We start from the raw sequence: 19,216 nt of genomic DNA on the forward strand, positions 1-19,216 counted from the left end.
GAAGGGGGTGGCGTGGGCACAGCTGCCACCCCCCAGCTCACAGCCCTCCACTCCCACCGCAGGGGCCCAGGCTTCCCTTCCCAGGCCCCCCTGAAGACCCCAAGGGGAGGATTCAGCTGCCACCCCTGACCCGACAGCCACGGCACAGAGGGTGACGGTGGCCAGGGTTTTAGGCCCAAGCGCATCAGTTGGGTGCGGGGCAGCCTGGGAATACGCGGACCTCTAGGTGGGCGTGTAGAAGGGAACAGTCCCGGGCAGGGCCTGGGCCGCCCCCATGATGACAGCTGTCCCCCGCCATCCCTGAGGGTGCCTGGCCCACTGGCCGGATGTGGGCAGTGCCCCGGCTGAGGCCCTGCCTCACTCGGACCCCAGGGGTGTGGGTACCACCCGGGCCACCCAGAGCCTCAGCTCTACCTTCCTTTGCTCATCTGGGAAGAGCTGCCCCGGGCAGGTGCTCCGGAAAGGCCACGATGAGCCTGTGCTCAGACCCGCACGTGCTGCACACCCAGCTCTCTGGGCGCCCATGTTCCCACCCACCCCGAGAAGCTGCGGTGCGGTGGAGGTGGGGGGGAACGGAGAGGGAGCCGGCCTCCAGCCACCAGATGAACGTCCGAGGGAAAGTGCAGAGTGGGGGCCAGCTCTCCTAGGCTCCCCGGGCCCTGGACGTGAGGGGGGGGCGGTGGCCTCATTTCCAACGCCGCCTACCGCCCGTGCTGTGGTGCTGGACACAGGTCACCCACAAATGTTGGTGGGCCCAGCCGTGCCCTGGGCTGAAGAGCCAGGTCTGCAGTGGGGATGCAGAGAGGGGCCCACGGTGCCTCCGTCTCACCCTGAAACCCAGAACCAGCCCAGGGTGGTCAGGCAAGGTGGCGGTCACCTGCAGCCCCCCGCATCTTCCGAGGACACTGGCCACGTGCTTTAGGCTGTGATCCTGCAAGCCGGAGAGAGACACACAGACCCCCCCACCGCCAGCGTGGACACTGGGTCCCTGGGGGGTCCCACGCGGCCTCTCAAGAGAAACCCACCCTCAGAGGCCACCTGGCCTGGCTGGGACCGGCTTTAGGGGCTCAGAGACACCACCTAGACGGGGTGTGCTGGCCCACCCCAGGATGGGGAGTGGGGAGGGCGAGCTCCATGTGAGACGTCTGGGCGCTGGGGACAGGTGCAGTCCTGGGGCCACGGCGGGCAGTGCCGGGCAGCAGCTCTGCTCCCAGTGCCCCACGGTTGTCCCTGGGAAGGCAAGGCCTCTTGCAGGCAGCCCTGCTCTGTGCCCAGCGGCCTGTGAGGGGTCATGCCAGGCCTGGGCCTGCGGAGCTGGGGTCCGTCTCCCCGGGGGTCCCTGCCCCTGGGTGCCCAGCCGCAGCTGTCTGGGAGCAGTAGGCACCAGCAGCTCATGCGAGCTGGTCCCATGTGCGGCCCGAGCCGCCTAGGAAGGTCTTGAGGGAAGGCAGGTCTGGGTGTTGCCAGGACCATGAGAAGTGGCACTGAGGCCATTTTCAGCAAAGCCATGAGGCCACAGTCTCAACACCAGTGAGAAGACGCCCCGGCGGGCTGGCCAACCCCAGGTCTTGAGGTCTCGCTCTGTCTGCGGTTTGGGGAGTTTTAGAGACACTCCTGCTACTTCCTGAAAGCTCTCAACTGGGCCTGCAAGGAGGGAGCACGAGGCTGGCGCCGGGCGGGCCCTGAGTAAGTCCCGGGCCCCTGTGCGGGGAGCAGTCGGGGTGGGGGTCTGAAAGCAGAGTGATTTGTTGGCATAAAGGTGGGGGCTTGGTGGAGGGTCTTAACCTGGGCTCCTTCACCAAGAGGGACCCCGGGGCACCACAGATGCGGTGGAGGGCGGGGGGCTGGGGGAGGGACGGTCCCTCTGCGGCCCCTTCAGAGCTGCTGAGATTCCCCTTTGCAGAGTCCCCCGCCCCCCGGCCGCAGTGCTGGGCCGGCTGGGAGCTGGGAGCCGGGAGCCGGGGGTTTATCCCCCTGGGACGCTCTCCTTGCCGTCTGAAAGCGTATCTTAAATGACGGGAGGGACCCACTGCACACGCAGGGCGTAGGGTGTCGGGGGCCAGCGCCGGGGGCCAGGTCGCTCTTCACCGTGTCATGTGAGCGTCCATCCGGACGCAGTGCTTCCTGTGGGGCTGCCATGGGCCCTTCGGGGATGTGCAGGCACTAGGGTGGTGCCCAGGGCCAGAGAGGGTGGGGGCAGGAGACGGGCCGCTCGAGCCCAGGGCTGGGTGCGTAGGGGCTTCGGGCTGACCTGGGCCACCCACCCCATGGCCTGTGGCTGTCACAGCCCCCCTGGAGCCAGAGAGGGGACGGAGGCCCTGAGCCCACCAGGCTGGCATGCGGGGCAGGAAGGGCAGTGAGGCTGCTGGTGTGGAAGATGCGTCCCTCTTGGCACCTGACCCCGGGAGAGGACGAGGGGGCACCCAGGCCTATGGTCTCCTGGCCGGCAAGAGCCCCAGCTGCCGGTGGGGAGGGGCCACGGGCACTCTGGGGCTGGCAGGGTGGGGACACCAGGAGGGGACAGTCCACGGCCACCCCGGGAGGAGGCCGGGGCGGGCGGAGACCTGAAGCCATGTGTCCATTGGGCAGGGAAAGGCCAAGATGAGGCCCAAGCCTGGGCTGAGCTCTGCTGGGCAAAAGCCCGGGGCTGGGCCCGGGGGCAGGTGCCCAGGCCTGTGGCTGCGAGCAGGGCAGGACCGCACCCGGGCGTGGGGCGGTTCCAGAGCCTGGCTGCTCCGGCCTGGGCCTTCTGTGGCCCCCGGTCCTCTCAACGTGACCCCCGCACCCTGCCGGTGTGCCTGGCAGTCGGGGACACGGCCCCGGATCTGGAATTAGTGCTCTGCTCCGCACAGACTGCACAGGGCAGGTGGGCAGAGCAGGGGCCCCAGGACCGCACAGTGTCAGTTGGGCCGCTTCCTCTGGCTTTTGCAGAAGTGACTTCTAGAGACAGTGGTCCCCTTTCTGCTGCCACCTGCATCAGGGAAGAGCCGGGCGGCGCAGCCCCTGGGGGAAGGGACCGCCTCCCAGTTTTCCAGAATCTCAGTTCTGACAAAGGAATCGGGCCCAGGGTGAGGCTTTTGTGTCCCTCCCAGGCTCACGGGGCTCAGGGGCGTCTGGACAGCTCCCAGGTGGGCTGGCACCCCTGCAGCTCATGTGGGCCACCCTCACAGTTGGAGACCCTACTGGACCCCCCTTCATCAGGCTCAGCCCTCCCTCACCCCCGAGCTGACCGGGCCACAAACCGTGTGCCACGCTGGCCCCACTGGGTGGCCGCCCTGAGCACCTTGGGCCATCTCCTTAGAGGGCAGAGTTCGCTCTGCTTGCGGGTCTCAGGGCCAGGCATAGACCTCAGGCAGAGCACCCCTGGGTGGCTCCCTGCCTGACTTGCAGGGGGCTGACTGAGCAACGGGGGTGCAGGGATGGACAGGGGAGGCCCATTGGCCCTTCAGGCCCACGCCCACCAGTCCGTCAGGACGTCAGTTTCGAAAGGTCAGTGCGTTTCTGTGCTGCCGCAGCGCCTTACCTTTGTGTTTTCGAGGTCTTGCTTACTAATCTAGGTCGATGAACTCTCTGCAGCTTCAGGTAAACACCTTGGCTTCCTGTTATTTCCCGGTGGTTCATCGGTTGTCAGCACAGCTGGCCCGCTCAGTGTTGGGGGGCGGGGCCTGCACCTGCCGACGCCCCACGGGGCTGGGGGCTCCGCCCGACAGGGGCTGTGGGTGGGGTCTGGGCCTGGCTCCAGGCTGGCTGAAGAAGGGTTTAGAGAGCCCGCCTCCCCCAGACCCTGTCTAGCTGACAGGATGGAGCTTACGTTAGGGGCACCTCTGGTTCCGGAAGGAAGCAGAGAGGTGGGGGGGCCAGAATCCTGCCCCATCTGCCCGCACCCGTGAGCCCGTCCACCTCTGTCGTGGGCAGTCACCCCGGGGTCCCGGGCCCTTTCACAGGAGCAATGTCCACGCACTTTGCATCTCAGGTCATTCTTTCACCAGGAAAAATTCCTAGAAAGGATTTTATCTGCTCAAAAGTGAAGCACAGGGCTTCCCTGGTGGCCCCAAAATAAATAAATTTATTTTTTAAAAAAGTGAAGGGCTTCCCTGGTGGCGCAGTGGTTGAGAGTCCGCCTGCCGATGCAGGGGACACGGGTTCGTGCCCCGGTCCGGGAAGATCCCACATGCAGCAGAGCGGCAGGGCCTGTGAGCCATGGCCGCTGAGCCTGCGCGTCCGGAGCCTGTGCTCCGCAACGGGAGAGGCCACAACAGTGAGAGGCCCGCGTACCGCAAAAAAAAAAAAAAAAAAAAAAAAGTGAAGCACACTGAAGAATTTTTTTTAATTAATTAATTTTATTTTTTGCTGCGTTGGGTCTTTGTTGCTGTGCGCGTGTTTTTTCTAGTTGTGGCGAGCGGGGGCTACTCTTCCTCGTGGTGCACGGGCTTCTCATTGCGGTGGCTTCTCTTGTTTCAGAGCACGGGCTCTAGGTGTGCAGGCTTCAGTAGTTGTGGCACGTGGGCTCAGTAGCTGTGACTCGCAGGCTCTAGAGCGCAGGCTCAGTAGTTGTGGCGCACGGGCTCAGTTGCTCCACGGCATGTGGGATCTTCCCGGACCAGGGCTCGAACCCGTGGCCCCTGCATTGGCAGCCGGATTCTTAACCACTGTGCCACCAGGGAAGTCCACATTGAAGATTTTTGAGACATGTTACCAAATTGTGCTAGAAAACATCTGTGCCCGTTTATGCTCCCAACACAGTGAAGGATCCCACTTCCTCACTCTCTTGCCAACACCAAGAATTAAAGTTCTTTATTTTTGCCAATCTGAAAGGCAAGGCAAAGACCACTGTTGGGTGTTTACGTTCGCATTTCTTTGACTATATGAGTGAAGCTGAGCGCTTTCCAATTTGTAGGAGGTACTTTTACTTCTTCTGTGAACGATCAGCTCCGACACTTATTCCTGTGGATTTGTGGGAGTCCTTTTTATATTAAGCCTCGGCTGTCGTGTCCCACAGGACGGAGACAAGACTTGGCACTTAACACGTGCTCACTAACCGTTTGTCAGATAACTTAATTTGTGATTTAATCTGATTTCCCTAAAGCAATTTCAACCCACCCTTTCTCCAGGTCATGTGAAACTCTGGAGGAAACGTCTCAACAGGATCGTCATATGACACACACCGCAGCCCCATCCTGAGCCCAGAGCCGTCAGCCATGACAGGTGAGAGCCCCACCCCATGTCTCCTTTGACTTGGAACATTTAGGAGGGAGCCCATGAGAATTTTTCTACCAATGCAGTTTGTCTCATAACAGGGAAAATTACTTCAAAAATTAGCATGCAAAAGTAAACTTCTCGAGGGACTTCCCTGGTGGTGCAGTGGCTAAGACTCCGTGCTCCCAATGCAGGGGACCCAGGTTTGATCCCTAGTCAGGGAGCTAGAGCCCACATGCTGCAGCTAAGAGTTCGCGTGCCACAGCTAAAAACAAAAAAAAAGTAGCCTTCTTGAAATAAAAACTAACTCAGGAACAATAAAGCCGGAGGCTGGGCTTCCCTGGCGGCTCAGTGGTTGGGGGTCCGCCTGCCGACGCAGGGGACACGGGTTCGTGCCCCGGTCTGGGAGGATCCCACATGCCGTGGAGTGGCTGGGCCTGTGAGCCAGGGCCACTGGGCCTGCGCATCCAGAGCCTGTGCTCTGCAACGGGAGAGGCCACAACAGCGAGAGGCCCGCGTACCGCAAAACAAACAAACAAACAAAACAAAAAAACAAAATACCAAGTGCTAACGAGGATGTGGAGAAATGGGAACCCCTGTGCGCTGTCGGTGGGACCGGAAAATGGAGCAGCTGCTGGGGAAAGCAGTATGAAGATTCCTCAAAAAGCTAAAATAGAGAATCACCATGTGATCCAGCAATCCACAAAAAAGAAGTGAACTTGGGACTTCCCTGGCAGTCCAGTGGTTAAGAATCTGCCTTCCAATGCAGGCTACTCGGGTTCGATCCCTAGTCAGGGAACTAAGATCCCACATGCCGCGGGGCAACTAAGCCCACGCGCCACAACAAAGAGCCTGCGTGTGGCAGCTAAGACCCAACGCAGCCAAAAATAAATAAGAAGTGAACACAGGTGTGGAAGAGGTATTTGCACACCCACGTTCATGGCAGCACTGCTCACAATAGCCAAGATGTGGAAGCAGCCCAAGTGTCCACAGACAGAAGAGTGGAAAACCCTAATGCGGTCCACACAGTGGGCTGTAACTCTGTCCTAAAAAGGAAGGATGTTCTGACACATGGACCCTGAGAATATGATGCAAAGCTAAAAAGCCCCAGAAGGACACCGTCGTTCCGATCCACTCACAGGAAGGGCTGGGGGAGGAGTGGGCGGCGAGTGTTTAATGGGGACAGCGCTTCAGCGCTGCAAGATGAAAAACTCTGGAAATGGATATGGTGACGGTTGCATCACAATGTGACTGTACTTAGTGCCGCAGAAATGGACACTTACAATGGTTACGACGGCCACTTTTATCTTAGGTATATTTTACCAGAATTTTAAAAATTGGGAAAACGAGTGGCACAAAAGGGTGTCGGGAGCATGCTGGGGGGCCGACAGCTCCATCACCCTGGGACCTTCACAGCGAGCTTTCAGCTGAAGAACGAGCACTGCTCTCTGCCCACCTTCACTGGCCTGCCGCTGACTTCTGCATCAGGTCGCCCTGCGGGGGGCGGGGGGTGCTGAAAACCATGCATGGGCGCTGGGGCTGAGTCCCTCGGGAGGGCCCTCGAAGCCCGAGGGATCCCCGACGGCTGCGCGCCACCCCACGGCCGTGTCAGCGTTGGGACGCCCCGAGGTTTCCTTGGCTGTTGGATGTGCATGTGGAAAGGCCCGGGGGTCACGGGCTGCGGAAGCAAGGGCCACGTTCTCTGCTGTCACTGAGGCCACCCAGGCCTGTCCAGCCTGCTGTCTACTCCCCTGGCCGGGTCACGGGGCCTTCACCGCCAGAGGCTGCTGCGGCTGGGCGGCAGCGTGAAGCTCCACCTGCGACCGGGTGCTGCCTGTGGTTCCCGCTGACCTCAGGGGGCTGCTCCCCCCGCAGTCTGCTGTCCGAGGTGCACAGGGCCTAAACGGGACAGCCTCTCCCGAGGCCAGGGCACAGGCTCTGGGAGGTGCGCGTCCCCCCATGGCCACCCAGATGCTCCTGTCGCACGGCAGGTCCCAGGGGCGGGTCAGGAGGGAGAGGGTCCAGGGAGGCTCTGGGCACAGGTCAGGCAGTGGGTGCTGGGGTCACCGTCACGAGAGCGACCCAGGAGAGGCAGGCTGGGCGGGAGAGGGAGGGTGCCTGGGACACGCTGGCTTCCTTCCTCATGTCGTGTGGGGTCCCTCAGCCCGGGGAGCCCCCGGTGTGAGTCATCGCAGTGTCCGTGGATCCTTAGACGGGGGGCAGGGGGCTCACCCCTACCGCAGGGCGCTCACCCCTACCGCAGGGCGCTCACCCCTAGAGCAGGGGGCTCACCCCTACAGCAGGGGGCTCACCCCTACCGCAGGGCGCTCACCCCTACCGCAGGGGGCTCACCCCTACCGCAGGGCGCTCACCCCTACCGCAGGGGGCTCACCCCTACCGCAGGGCGCTCACCCCTACCGCAGGGCGCTCACCCCTACAGCAGGGGGCTCACCCCTACAGCAGGGGGCTCACCCCTACCGCAGGGCGCTCACCCCTACCGCAGGGGGCTCACCCCTACCGCAGGGCGCTCACCCCTACCGCAGGGGGCTCACCCCTACCGCAGGGGGCTCACCCCTACAGCAGGGCACTCACCCCTACCGCAGGGCGCTCACCCCTACCGCAGGGCGCTCACCCCTAGAGCAGGGGCCTCACCCCTACAGCAGGGCACTCACCCCTACCACAGGGCGCTCACCCCTACCGCAGGGCGCTCACCCCTACAGCAGGGCGCTCACCCCTACCGCAGGGCGCTCACCCCTACCGCAGGGGGCTCACCCCTACAGCAGGGCGCTCACCCCTACCGCAGGGCGCTCACCCCTACAGCAGGGCGCTCACCCCTACCGCAGGGCGCTCACCCCTACAGCAGGGCGCTCACCCCTACCGCAGGGCGCTCACCCCTACAGCGGGGCGCTCGGTCCTGTGCCTCATTCCTGTCCCCTCGGAAACACCTGGTGGGGAGGCGGGTGAGGGTGCCACCTCGCAGGTGCCTGGAGCGCGCCTCCCCACTGGCTCCCTCCCCCTGTTGAGAGGGGTGGTAGCTGGTGTCCCAGGCAGGGCTTCAGGGGAGGGCAGGTGGGCATCCAGGTCCCGCCAGCCTCCTGGCTCCTCCCTGACACGCAGGCACTGGAGCTTGGAGGAGCCCCCAGTGCCAGTCTGTGCTTCCTCCCAGCCCCCCACCCCAGCAGGGACCCCAAAGCCCTGGTGAGCTTCCACTTCCCATGCCGTGGCCCACCAGCCCGGCTCTGCACGGTCCCAGTGCGAACCCCGCAAAGCCCAGGTGACACATCTGAAGAGCGTCGTGAAAGCTTGCCTGAGCCCGCAGGGGTGGAGGGCAGTCGGGAGCGGGCAGCGGGCCGTGGGCTGTGGGGAGCCCTGGGTTGTGTGACGCCGAGCTCGCTCTGAGCTGGGCTTCATATGACGGCTGACGGTGGCGACTGTCCCATGTAACTGATGCTTAGAATCAGCAGAGGGACGCTGACGGGCCTAAGGTTTCAGGGCTCGTTGCATGTTTATGGACTGACTCCTTACCGCTTGTTTCTTGAGGGGACCGCAGGTGAGCCCTGGCTCCCACGTGGGGAGGGTGTGGGCTCTGAATTGGGACACCTGCATAGGGACCCCAAAGTTCAGCTCTGCTATGAGGCCTGGATGGAAACCAGCCCTGGAGTGAATCCAAGGACTCCTGCCCTCCGCCCACCTGAGCCCACAACCCCTCGGAGGACAGCCCCTCCCACTCAGGAAATGCCCACGGATAACACCCCATCAGGCGTGAGCTCACAACCGCCACAAGACATGCGCAGGAGCCGGCCTGTGGGAGGGTGTGCAGGCACTGTGCCGTGGCGGGGGTCCTGCCTCCAAGACTGCAGGGGCTGGGAAGGCCACACACAGTGACATCAGTACGTTGGGTGAATGTGAGGAGATCAGAGACGGAAGGAAAAACATAAGCAGAGAACAAGAGACTCGAAAGGGAGCCAGATGGAGTGTCTAGAAATGAAAGATATGATCCCTGAATTTTAACGGAGTGAATGAGTAAAAAAAAAACCCACCAATTAGACACAGGTACAAAGAGCTCACAAACTCAAGTTCAATGTCAGTAGGTTGCCTGGACAGACGGATGGTCCTGCAGGATGGGGGAGGGGGGGAGGGTGCAGAGCGAGGTGGGGACGGGGCGAGAGGTCCAGCACGTGCCTGACCAGAGCCCCAGGAGGCAAACAGGGGGCCATCCGGGGCACTGGGGTGTACAGAGTCTCAGATTCAGGGGTCCGAGGGCACGGCAACTAGACAGCAGGCGGCCACCGTCGCAGCTTCAGAAGCCAGAAGACGGGCTGCAGCGGGGCCGGAGCTAAATCGGACCCCTGGGGGGACCGTCCTCCAGAATTGGGGTAAAAGTGCATTTCGGATGAACCAAAGCTGGGGCAGGCTCTCGTCCACAGGGCTTGCGAGGGCCGTCCTCAGGGAAAGGAGGGAATGACCTTGGAAATGCAGCAGATGGAGGACAGGGAGCGGGCGGAAGTCTGGCCGACACGTGGGCACCTGTGAACAGGGAGGGACAGTGTGAACACGACAACAACCACGGCAGGAATAGTAATAATAACAACATCTGACCTACGGGGTTAAACAGGCAAAGAACCCACACGACTAACGTAACTGGGACCAGAATTGCACGTCAGCCGAACGTGGGGCCTTAGAGCAACGGCGTCCCAGGGTTTGTGCCCACGCAGGAGGTGAAGGTTCTGACTAACTTTAGACACTACTAAATAACGCACATTAAAACATCCAGGGTCCTCTCGAAAAGATTAAAAATGGCTTAACAATCTCCAAACCAATAAAGGGGGAAAGAGACTAAGAACTAAACTCAGTAAATCCGAAAGATGTATTGTTTGCTAGGGCTGCTGTAACAAAGGACCACAGACCAGGTGATTTATTTTTTTACTTTATTTTTTGGCTGCGTTGGGTCTTTGTTGCGATGCGTGGGCTTCTCATTGTGGTGGCTTCTCTTGTTGTGGAGCACAGGCTCTAGGCACGTGGGCTTCAGTAGTTGTGGCACGTGGGCTCTGTAGCTGTGGCTCTTGGGCTCTAGGGCACACAGGCTCAGCAGTTGTGGCGCACGGGCTTAGTTGCTCCGTAGCACGTGGGATCTTCCCGGACCAGGGCTCGAACCCGTGTCCCCTGCGTTGGCAGGCGGATTCTTAACCACGGCGCCACCAGGGAAGCCCAGATCAGACGACTTAAATCACAGACATTTCTTCTGTAGCCCTGGAGGCTGGAAGTCCGAGATGGAGGTGTGGGCGGGCTGCATTCGTCGGAGGCCCCTCTCCTCAGCTTGGGATCGCCGTCTTCTCCCTGTCCTCACATCGGCTTTCGTTCACGCGTGTCCCTGGGTTTAAATGTCCCCTTTTTATAAGGACATAGTCATACTGGATTAGAACCCACCCTAAAGATCTCATTTTGACTTGGTCACCTCTGTAAAGACCCCATCTCCAAATCCGGTCACGTTTTGAGGTCCTGGGGCTTAGGACTCCACATATCTTCTTTGGGGGGGTGGGGGGGGACACAATTCAACTCAACAGAAGGCGAATAGAGAATAAAGTCTCCTCAAGCCCACAGACAGCGCTTTGGAAAATGACTGTTGGTGACAAGGACGTGGTATTGCCCACCTTGTACCCTCGAGGCCGTCGGCTGGGGGATGGGGGACTTAGGGTCACTTTAGGAAACCATCTGGAAAGTTTTAACCCTGGCGCGCCCAGTCCGCAGCTGACAAGAGCCTTCTTGCGCCAGCACATCTGATTCAGGTGGTTCCCAGCGACACTCGCCCTCACGCTGTCTCTGCCCCACAGGAAACGCCACGCCGGTGGCCAGCCCTCTGCCAGGGGCCCTGTCGACTGGCGTATCTTCCCAGAACTGCACGTCGAAGGTGCCCTTCAACGACAGCAGGGTGTTCCTGGTGACTGTGTACAGCACCGTGTGCATGCTGGGCCTGCCAGCCAACTGCCTGACGGCCTGGCTGACGCTGTTGCAGGCGCGCCAGGGCCACGTGCTGGCCGTCTACCTCTTCTGCCTGGCGCTGTGCGAGCTGCTGTACATCAGCACCCTGCCGCTCTGGGTCGTCTACATCCAGAACGGGCACTGCTGGCTCCTGGGCCCATGGGCCTGCAAGGTGACCGCCTATGTCTTTTTCTGCAACCTCTACGTCAGCATCCTCTTCCTGTGCTGCATCTCCTGCGACCGCTTCCTGGCAGTGGTGTACGCGCTGGAGACGCGAGGCCGCCGCCACCAGAAGACGGCCATCCTCGTCTCCGTGTCTGTCTTCGTTCTCGTGGGGCTCGTCCACTACCCGGTGTTTCGGATGGAGGAGGAGGGAACCTGCTTTGAGAAGCTGCCGATGGACCGCGAGATCGCCGGGTACTACTACACGCGCTTCGCCGTGGGCTTCGCCATCCCTCTGTCCGTCATCGCCTTCACCAACGAGCGCATCTGCAGGAGCATCAAGATGAGCGCCGGCCTGAGCGCCGCCCAGAAGGCCAAGGTGAAGCGCCTGGCCGTCGCGGTCGTGGCCATCTTCCTGCTCTGCTTCACTCCCTACCACCTGGTGCTCCTGGCCAAAGCCATAGCCTTTTCCTACTACAAAGGAGACACGGGCCTTGTGAGCGCCTTCGAAATCAAACTGTACACGGTCTCCGTGGTGTCCCTGAGCCTGGCCACGGTGAACAGCGTGGCTGACCCCATCATATACGTGCTGGCCACAGAAGCTTCACGCCAAGAAGTGTCCAGAATCCACAAGGGGTGGAAAAAGTGGTCCATGAAGACAGACGTCGCCAAGCTCACGTATTCGAAGGATTCGCAGGAGGCACAATCGCCCACATAGCTCACCAACGGCTACGCCTTCCCCAAGCCTGTCCGCCCACCGGGGCCACCGCCGGGCGTGCGGCCTCGCCACGCACCCTGGAGGGCCTGACCGAGGGGTCCTGCTGAACCCAGCGTGGGAGTCCAGGGCCGATCGCTCGGCTTCCCACGGGGTCTGCCCGCCAGCGTCCACAGCGCTGGCTGTGGAGCCCCCTCTGGACGACACGCCACAGATTTCTCGTTCCTGGAGCTTCTGCCCCTTGTGGGTCCCAGCCCCGCAGCCTTTTCCACCGGGAGCAGAAGCCCCACAAGGGAGGTGGCAGCACGTCGAGGGTAAGGGCGAGTCTGCCAGCTGCAGGGGGAGCCCGTGGCGGGCGGGAGGGCTTGTTCTGGCTGGCGCTCTCGGCTATTAGCGCACCGCAGGGTCGCAGGCAGAGGCCGTGTGGCCACGTGGTGCTGCCGGCAGCTGGCACAGGCCCTGCGTGCGGTAGGTGCCTGTCAGCGTCCGCGTGACGGCTTTATTTCCCGCGCTTTTCTGCAAGCGTTGCTTGGATGACTGTGACAGTACATGGCGGGGCCCAGATTGTCAGTGCAAACCGTGCCCCTCCTGAGGCAGCTGCTCACGGGGCCGTGGCTGGGGCCTCTCTGTGCTGCAGACCCTGAGGGGAGCCGGGGGGCGGGGCGCACCCACATGGCCTCCGGAGGGAGCCCCAGTGCTCGTGGCAGGAATGCCCATCAGCCGGGAGGGCCGGGGGGCACCCCAGGCAGGGTGACACTCCGCCAACGGGCTCCGAGGACGGCGGTAAGTCCTCCGCACCGAGGCTTCCCAGCTCCGCTGTCGGGGAGAGGCCGCCGAGGGCCAGGCCAGGTCACAGCGCTACCTCCGCTCCCCCATCCGTGACAGGGGCCAGTGACACCTACCTCAGCGGGTCGGCATTGCGGGCTGACCACACCCACCGCTCATGTTCGCATTTCCCTAAGGCAGCGGCGATGGACGTGCTTCATTGTGAGAGACCCTGAGAGGATATGTGATTTAGAAAATACGTTTAGAAATAAAAATGCAAGAATACACGTCCGTGCCAACTTCCTAACGTGAGGTGACGTCATTTTACCTTCTCAGGCAAACGTTTCCCTCTAGGCCCCTCTTGCAGGGCCAAGCCCTGGGGGAGGGGCGTGCGCCTGGGCTCTCCAGGTGATGGGCCGGCTTCCAGGAACAGTCTGGATTATTCAGGGCCGGGATCACAGGACGTTTCGACAACATCTGACGTATGACTTCCCGGGGCTGCTGTAACTAATTGCTGCAAACCGGGGGGCGTAAAGCAAACAGGATTCTCTCAGCCTTCTGGGGGCTGGAGGTCAGAGATCAAGGCGTGGGCAGGGCTCCTTCTGGCGGCTCTCAGGCAGCGGGTTCCATGCCTCGCTCTTGGCCTCTGGCGCTGCGGTGCCCCCCCACCCCGGCTTCACCCCCCTCTCTGTCTCTTTGGACTTAGGGCTCCCCTGGATAATCCAGGATGAGCTCAGCGCCGCATCCTTAGCCAAAGCCTATTTCCAAATAAGGCCCCGCCCCCAGATTCCAGGGAGTAGGACGAGACGGATCCTTCCGGGGCCACCAGTCTATCCGCTACGAATGGCAGGAAGGAGCGAGAACCATGCTCTGTGGCTCCCAGGGCAGGAGTGGCCCCCAGACTCACTGCCCACTCCTCGTCGCTCCGCACCTGTCACCGTCCACTTGGCGGTGACCGTGACAAACGCGGGGAAGACACGGTTACCGCGCGAGCACCCCACGACTGTGCTCTGGCCTCCCAGTTGCTGCGAAAATCTGCTGTACAAAAAAGAACGATGGTAGAGTCTCTCTCTCTTTTTCATTAATACGCTTTCTTGACAGCCTCATGCCGCTTCCTTGCCAGTTTTAGGAGAAGTTCCTGGCATCCGAAATCCCAGCCTGGGGCCCTCCCTCCAGCCCCCTCACCTGGCAAACCGCCCCCCAGGACCCTCCTCGCACCCTAGCCTCTCGGGCAGCGTCACTGGCCCTGGGGGTTCGGCATCTTACGCCTCAATTTCAGTCACGGACGTAAAGCTCGTGCTCCCACCGAGGGGAGCAGCAGGGCCTTGTGAGCAGGGTCCCCACCTCTCCATCCATGAGAGTCCGGGGCTGCCGAAACAAATGATTGCAAACCAGGACGAAATGCCTTAAAACAACAGGAATTTACCCTTTCACAGCTCCAAGGCCCCAAGTCCAAAATCAAGGTGTCGGCAGGGCTGCGCTCCCTCCAGAGGCTCCAGGGGACAGTCCTTCCTGCCGTTTCAGCCTCTGGTGGCTCTAGGGGTCCCTGGGCTTGTGGCTGCATCACCCCAATCTCTGCTTCTGTCTTCACGTGCCCCCTTTTGTGTCCCTCCGGGTTGCCCCTTCCGTCTCAAGGCCGCGTGGTGGGCCCCAGTGGCCGTCTGGACGCCCGGCGCTGGCCCTGCCTGGTCCACAGTCATCCTGGCCCAGCGGCTCTGTGGTGGGGCACTGCTTTCTGTCCGCTCTCCCCAGGGAGCTCAGAGCCAGCCTCGCCCGCACCAGGGTGCCCAGACTGCGCAAGGTGCAGGGGAATCGGATGGGAGCTGGGTGAGAACTGTGCCCGATGGGTCCGCACCCTCCACCCTCGGGCCATGGGGCTTCATCCACACTGGCCCGGGGGTAGGCCCGGCCTGTCCACCCTTCCCCTCCTCTCTCCCTCTGTCCTCTCACGGGACTGTCTCAAAGGACAGCCTGTGTGTGTGTGTGTGTGTGTGTGTGTGTGTGTGTGTCTGTGTGTGTGTGTGTGTGTGTGTGCGATGTGACCCTGGACGCAAGCCCCCAGCCCCCAGCCCCCAGCGAAGGGGCTTCCCCGTTAGTTCACCACCACCTCTTCACACCCAGGCTGGGAACTGCCTGCTTTTCCATCTTTTGCTGACATCATGCAACCAATAAACGGCCCGTTCTCCCCGGGCAGGATCCCGTCAAGCTGCCCGGCCCACCAGCTCCCCACTGTGGCGGAGGCAGGGCTCAGACCCCGGGAGCTGCTGGCTCAGGAGAGGGGCTGCCAGGACTTTGCCGGGAGGGGTGGCCTGGAGGGTCTCTGCCCCTGGGGAGTCTCAGAGGGTGCCTGCAGGATGACATGGGGCCCACATGAAATTAGAAGGTGGCTGCGTGGAGGGGCTGTCACTGCTGGGGAGGGCAGGCTCCGTGCTCAGGGTCCAGCCAGGTCCCAATCCGCCATCCACAGCTCTTGGTGGGGGGGCTTCCCGGGGGGCCCAGAGGGGGAGACTGGGCTCCGGTCACCTGCCAGCTCCGTGCTGGACACAGGGCCACCCAGGGCGTGAGGCGGCCCTGCCCCTGAGGCTGAGACCCTGGGGAGCAGCTGGGGAGGCAGTGGTCAAGGGCCCACCTTGGCCCGCGGCACAGTCTTCCCCGACACACACCTCCCCTCCCCTAATATCGTAGCTGAACCTTCGTTCACCGACCACAACCTTTCTCCTTCATCTGACTCACGTCGCTCAGGGAAACTTCTCACGTTCATAGTGGGGTTACAGAGCCTGAGAGCCAGTCAGACAGCCTCCCCTCCCTCCATCACCCCCCTCCCTCATCACCCTCTCCCTCCATCAACCCCCCTCCCTCCATCACCCCCCTCCCTCATCACCCCCCTCCCTCCATCACCCCCCTCCCTCCATCACCCCCCTCCCTCCATCACCCCCCCTCCATCGCCCCCCTCCCTCCATCACCCCCCTCCCTCTGACCCTCCCTCCCCCTCTTCCATCCACCCCTCCACAAAGTGCTCCCCACAGTTCCACGAGGTGGGGAGGGAGCCAGGCACAGTGAGGCCTACCCTTGCTGTCCTGGGGTCCATGGAAGGAGGCAGGAACTGAGGAGGGGAGCCCCGAGACCCCTCGGGGCTGCCCGGCCACCTCGAGCAGCCCAGGCTACACTCCCGGGCTCAAGTGTGTCCCAGACCAGCGGTCCCTGGAGGGACACCCTGCTATTTGTTCACTGATGTATTCGCAGCTCCCTGGACAGGGCCTGTGCCTAAGCAGGGCCTGTTGCTGTTCCCTGGGGGACCGATGGTCGCGTGCGTGGGCGATCACCCTGCCAGCTGGGGAGACCCACCCAGGCTCCCCCGACATTTCAGCACTCACATGTGTCCAAGTATTTGAAGAGTCAACAACCTAACAGCCCCGTTCCACCAGACACACCCCGGCTCCCAGCCCTGACAAATACACCCGCACATCCGGTGCAGGCTCAGGCCCCCTCCGGGGCCCACCCTCACTCCGCCGGGCTCGTGAGTGGCTGCAGCCCACAGGTGTGCACCCCGGGCAGACCCCGTGGGGACAGGCCCAAGGAGAAGCCATGGCAGCGGCGGGGGAGGTGATCTCTGAACGGTTTGGCTGGGAATCCTGGGGTCACATGGTCTGGAGTTGGTCTAGAAGAGGCGGCACAGCCCCAGGAAGGCACACTGCTGCCCAAAGCCTCCTGACCCGCTAGAGGGACCTGCCGGGGAGGCCCTCCTGAGTGGACAGGAAAGCACGCTGACATTCATGGGAGTGCTTGGTCCTAGCGGGGAAACAGCCGCGCTCCCCGTGTTACTCTAAGACCTTCCGGAAACCCCGGACGTCGGAGGACAGCTCGCTTTGGTTGAGGTATTTCACCCCCGCCAGCCCAGCGTCGTCACCTGGGATTTGGGAATGGCCACAGGACCTGTCCGCAGGGCTGTTGGGGACGTTCACTGACATCATGTCTGTCCCCCGCTTAAGCTGTGCCTGACACCGAGTGGGCGCTCAAAACTTAGAGCCTCGTTTCAGCTTCCTGGGTGGTCTTTCCCCGGGGTCCTGCGAAGACCCAAGTTCTTGATGACCAAGGCCCGCCTGTCCCAGTGACGGCCCCTAGAGGGTGCCCGCGAGGCTGAACGCGCCTTGCATGTCTGGCCCGCGGCCGCCAGGGGGCAGCACCACCCGAGGCGGCGGCGGCGGACTAGGCGGCCCCACCGCGGCCTGGGTCTGAGAGCCCCTTCCTCGCCGGATCCGGACCCGCTAGAGCGGTTCTAACGGGAGAAACGGCGCGGGGCCACGCAGGCGGGGCGTGCGGAGCCGGGCCCAAAGCCCGGTCTGAGAAGGGGAAGAGAAGCCGAGAGCGGCCCTGCTCCCGGTGACAAGTGACAGTGACGTGATGGTTGACGGTGACATCAACCGGTGCTCCCGGCCTCGTGCGAATCCTGAGAAACTGCAGGGTCACGGGGCTTCGGGGCTGGGCTCCGGGGGATGGGAGCGCACCCCTGGGGCGGGGAGGGCGGGGACCAGCAGGGCCGGCGGTGGCCCTGTCCCTGGGCTCCGGGCAGAGCGGAGGTGGCCGGGGCCGCGCAGCAGGGAGGCCCTCCCGGGAGGCGCCCAGAGCACACCCGCCACCAGCCGGGGCAGCTGCTGTGGACACGGTCTGCCGGTGCCTCAAATTTACACGTGACCCAGCAATGCCGCTCGAGGGCGTAGCCAAGAGCGTTGAAGGCATCCGTGTGCGCAATGTTGGGAGCAGCATTATCCCCAGTAGCCAGATGTCCATAGCAAACGCGGTCTATCACACAACGGACTGGCACTCGGCCACGAAAAGGAATGGAGTTCTGACCCCTGTTACAGTGTGGCTGAGCCTCGAAAACGTGACAAGTGAGAGGCCAGACACGAAGGGCCACATACAGCATGAGGCCATTTCTAAGAGGCGTCCAGAGTCGGGAAATCCACAGAGACAGAGGGGAGACAGTGGTCGCCTGGGGCTGGGGGCGGGGCAGTAGGGCGTGACTTTCTGAGGGGTGAAAGTGTTCTAACACTGACGTATCTGTGGATACACTAAAAGCACTGGCTTGTGCACTTTAAAAGGGTGAGCTGTACGGTATGTGGTCACATCTCAATAAAACTGTTTTAAAAAAAAAGACACATCAGACCCCCTTCATCCAGACTGCAGCCCCAAGGCCCCTGAAGGGACATTCCGGGGCCACCGCAGCTCAAAGGGGGGTGGGCTGAGAGGCCTCAGCCCCAGTGGCCCCCATGTAACCCCCGCTCATGGCTCTGGGGCTCCACAGCCCCCTAGTGACAGAGGCCTAGGTTTCAGGCAATGGGCAGGCAGCGTGGGCAGGGTGGCTGAGGGTCCCCAGTGGGCTCTGCCCTCAGCCTGCCTCACCCCAGGGTGTCAGGTGAGGTAAGCAGGGTACCTGTTGTTTCTGATGCTCAGGAGATAATCACCTTCCTCCATCATGACCATTCCTGACCCGCCTGGAGATGGCAGCCCGCCCTGCGCTGCCCACCCCTCCACTGCTGCGTTTGCGCTCTGGGAGGGCTCTGATTGCGTCTCAAGTTTCAGCCTACATCAGAATCCCCTGGTGGGCCTGTTGAAACACAGACAGACAGAGCCTAGCCCCGGAGCTTCTGGGTTGGAGAATTTGCCTCCATGACAAGTTCCCAGAAGATATTGCTGCTGGGGGGTGCAGGCCTACACCTGGAGAACCTCTGCCCCAAGCCGAACGCCATTGGAAAGGCATGTATTCAATTGTGGCCAGTGAGAGGTGGGCCAGGACTTCAGTTTGCCTCCTGGACGAAAGGCTCTGTCTTTCCCCAGAACTCCTGTGAGACTGGGTGCCAAGGTCTGGTGCTGCAGCAGCCGCTCTGAGACTCTGGGGGCAACGCCGTCTGAGCGGGAAGCCCGCACGCAGGGGAGGGGCTCTGGGCTCTGCACCGGCCCATCCTGCTCCTCGGCCTATTCAGGGCTGGTGGCATTTGCCTCCAGTCCACCTCAGCCCCTGTGCCCAGGACCTGCTCCTTGTCAGCAGCTGTGCCAGCCACACGCTGATCGCCCCCTTTTACTCCCTTCGGCTCTCTCACGCGGCCTCCCCTGCCACGTCTCTTCAGTTTCATAAGGACACCGTTTTCTCTCCTTTGTTATTACATCCACGTATACTTACAGAAGTTGCACTTTTCCTAAACATTTGCTTGCCTATATAGGCACCCATGGAAACTATATAGAATTATTTTCTGTATATATATATTTTTTAATTTATTAATTAATTTATTTCTTTTTGGCTGTGTTGGGTCTTCGTTGCTGTGAGAGGGCTTTCTCTAGTTGTGGCGAGCGGGAGCTACTCTTCATCGCGGTGCACGGGCCTCTCACTATCGCGGCCTCTCT

The 19,216-nt window shown here is 61.8% G+C and overlaps 1 protein-coding gene across 1 annotated transcript; it reads left to right on the forward strand.

Moving 5' to 3' along the window:
- Positions 1–1,637: 1,637 nt before the first annotated feature.
- GPR132 (G protein-coupled receptor 132) lies at positions 1,638–13,102 on the forward strand. Its single transcript, XM_019933798.3, has 3 exons — positions 1,638–1,686; positions 5,112–5,205; positions 11,028–13,102. Exons 2-3 carry the CDS (start codon positions 5,199–5,201, stop codon positions 12,053–12,055), a joined length of 1,035 nt encoding a protein of 344 aa, XP_019789357.2. The 5' UTR covers positions 1,638–1,686; positions 5,112–5,198; the 3' UTR covers positions 12,056–13,102.
- The last annotated feature ends 6,114 nt before the right edge of the window (positions 13,103–19,216 follow it).

Source organism: Tursiops truncatus, chromosome 2 (assembly GCF_011762595.2).
Source record: "Tursiops truncatus isolate mTurTru1 chromosome 2, mTurTru1.mat.Y, whole genome shotgun sequence".
Taxonomy (NCBI): domain Eukaryota; kingdom Metazoa; phylum Chordata; class Mammalia; order Artiodactyla; family Delphinidae; genus Tursiops; species Tursiops truncatus.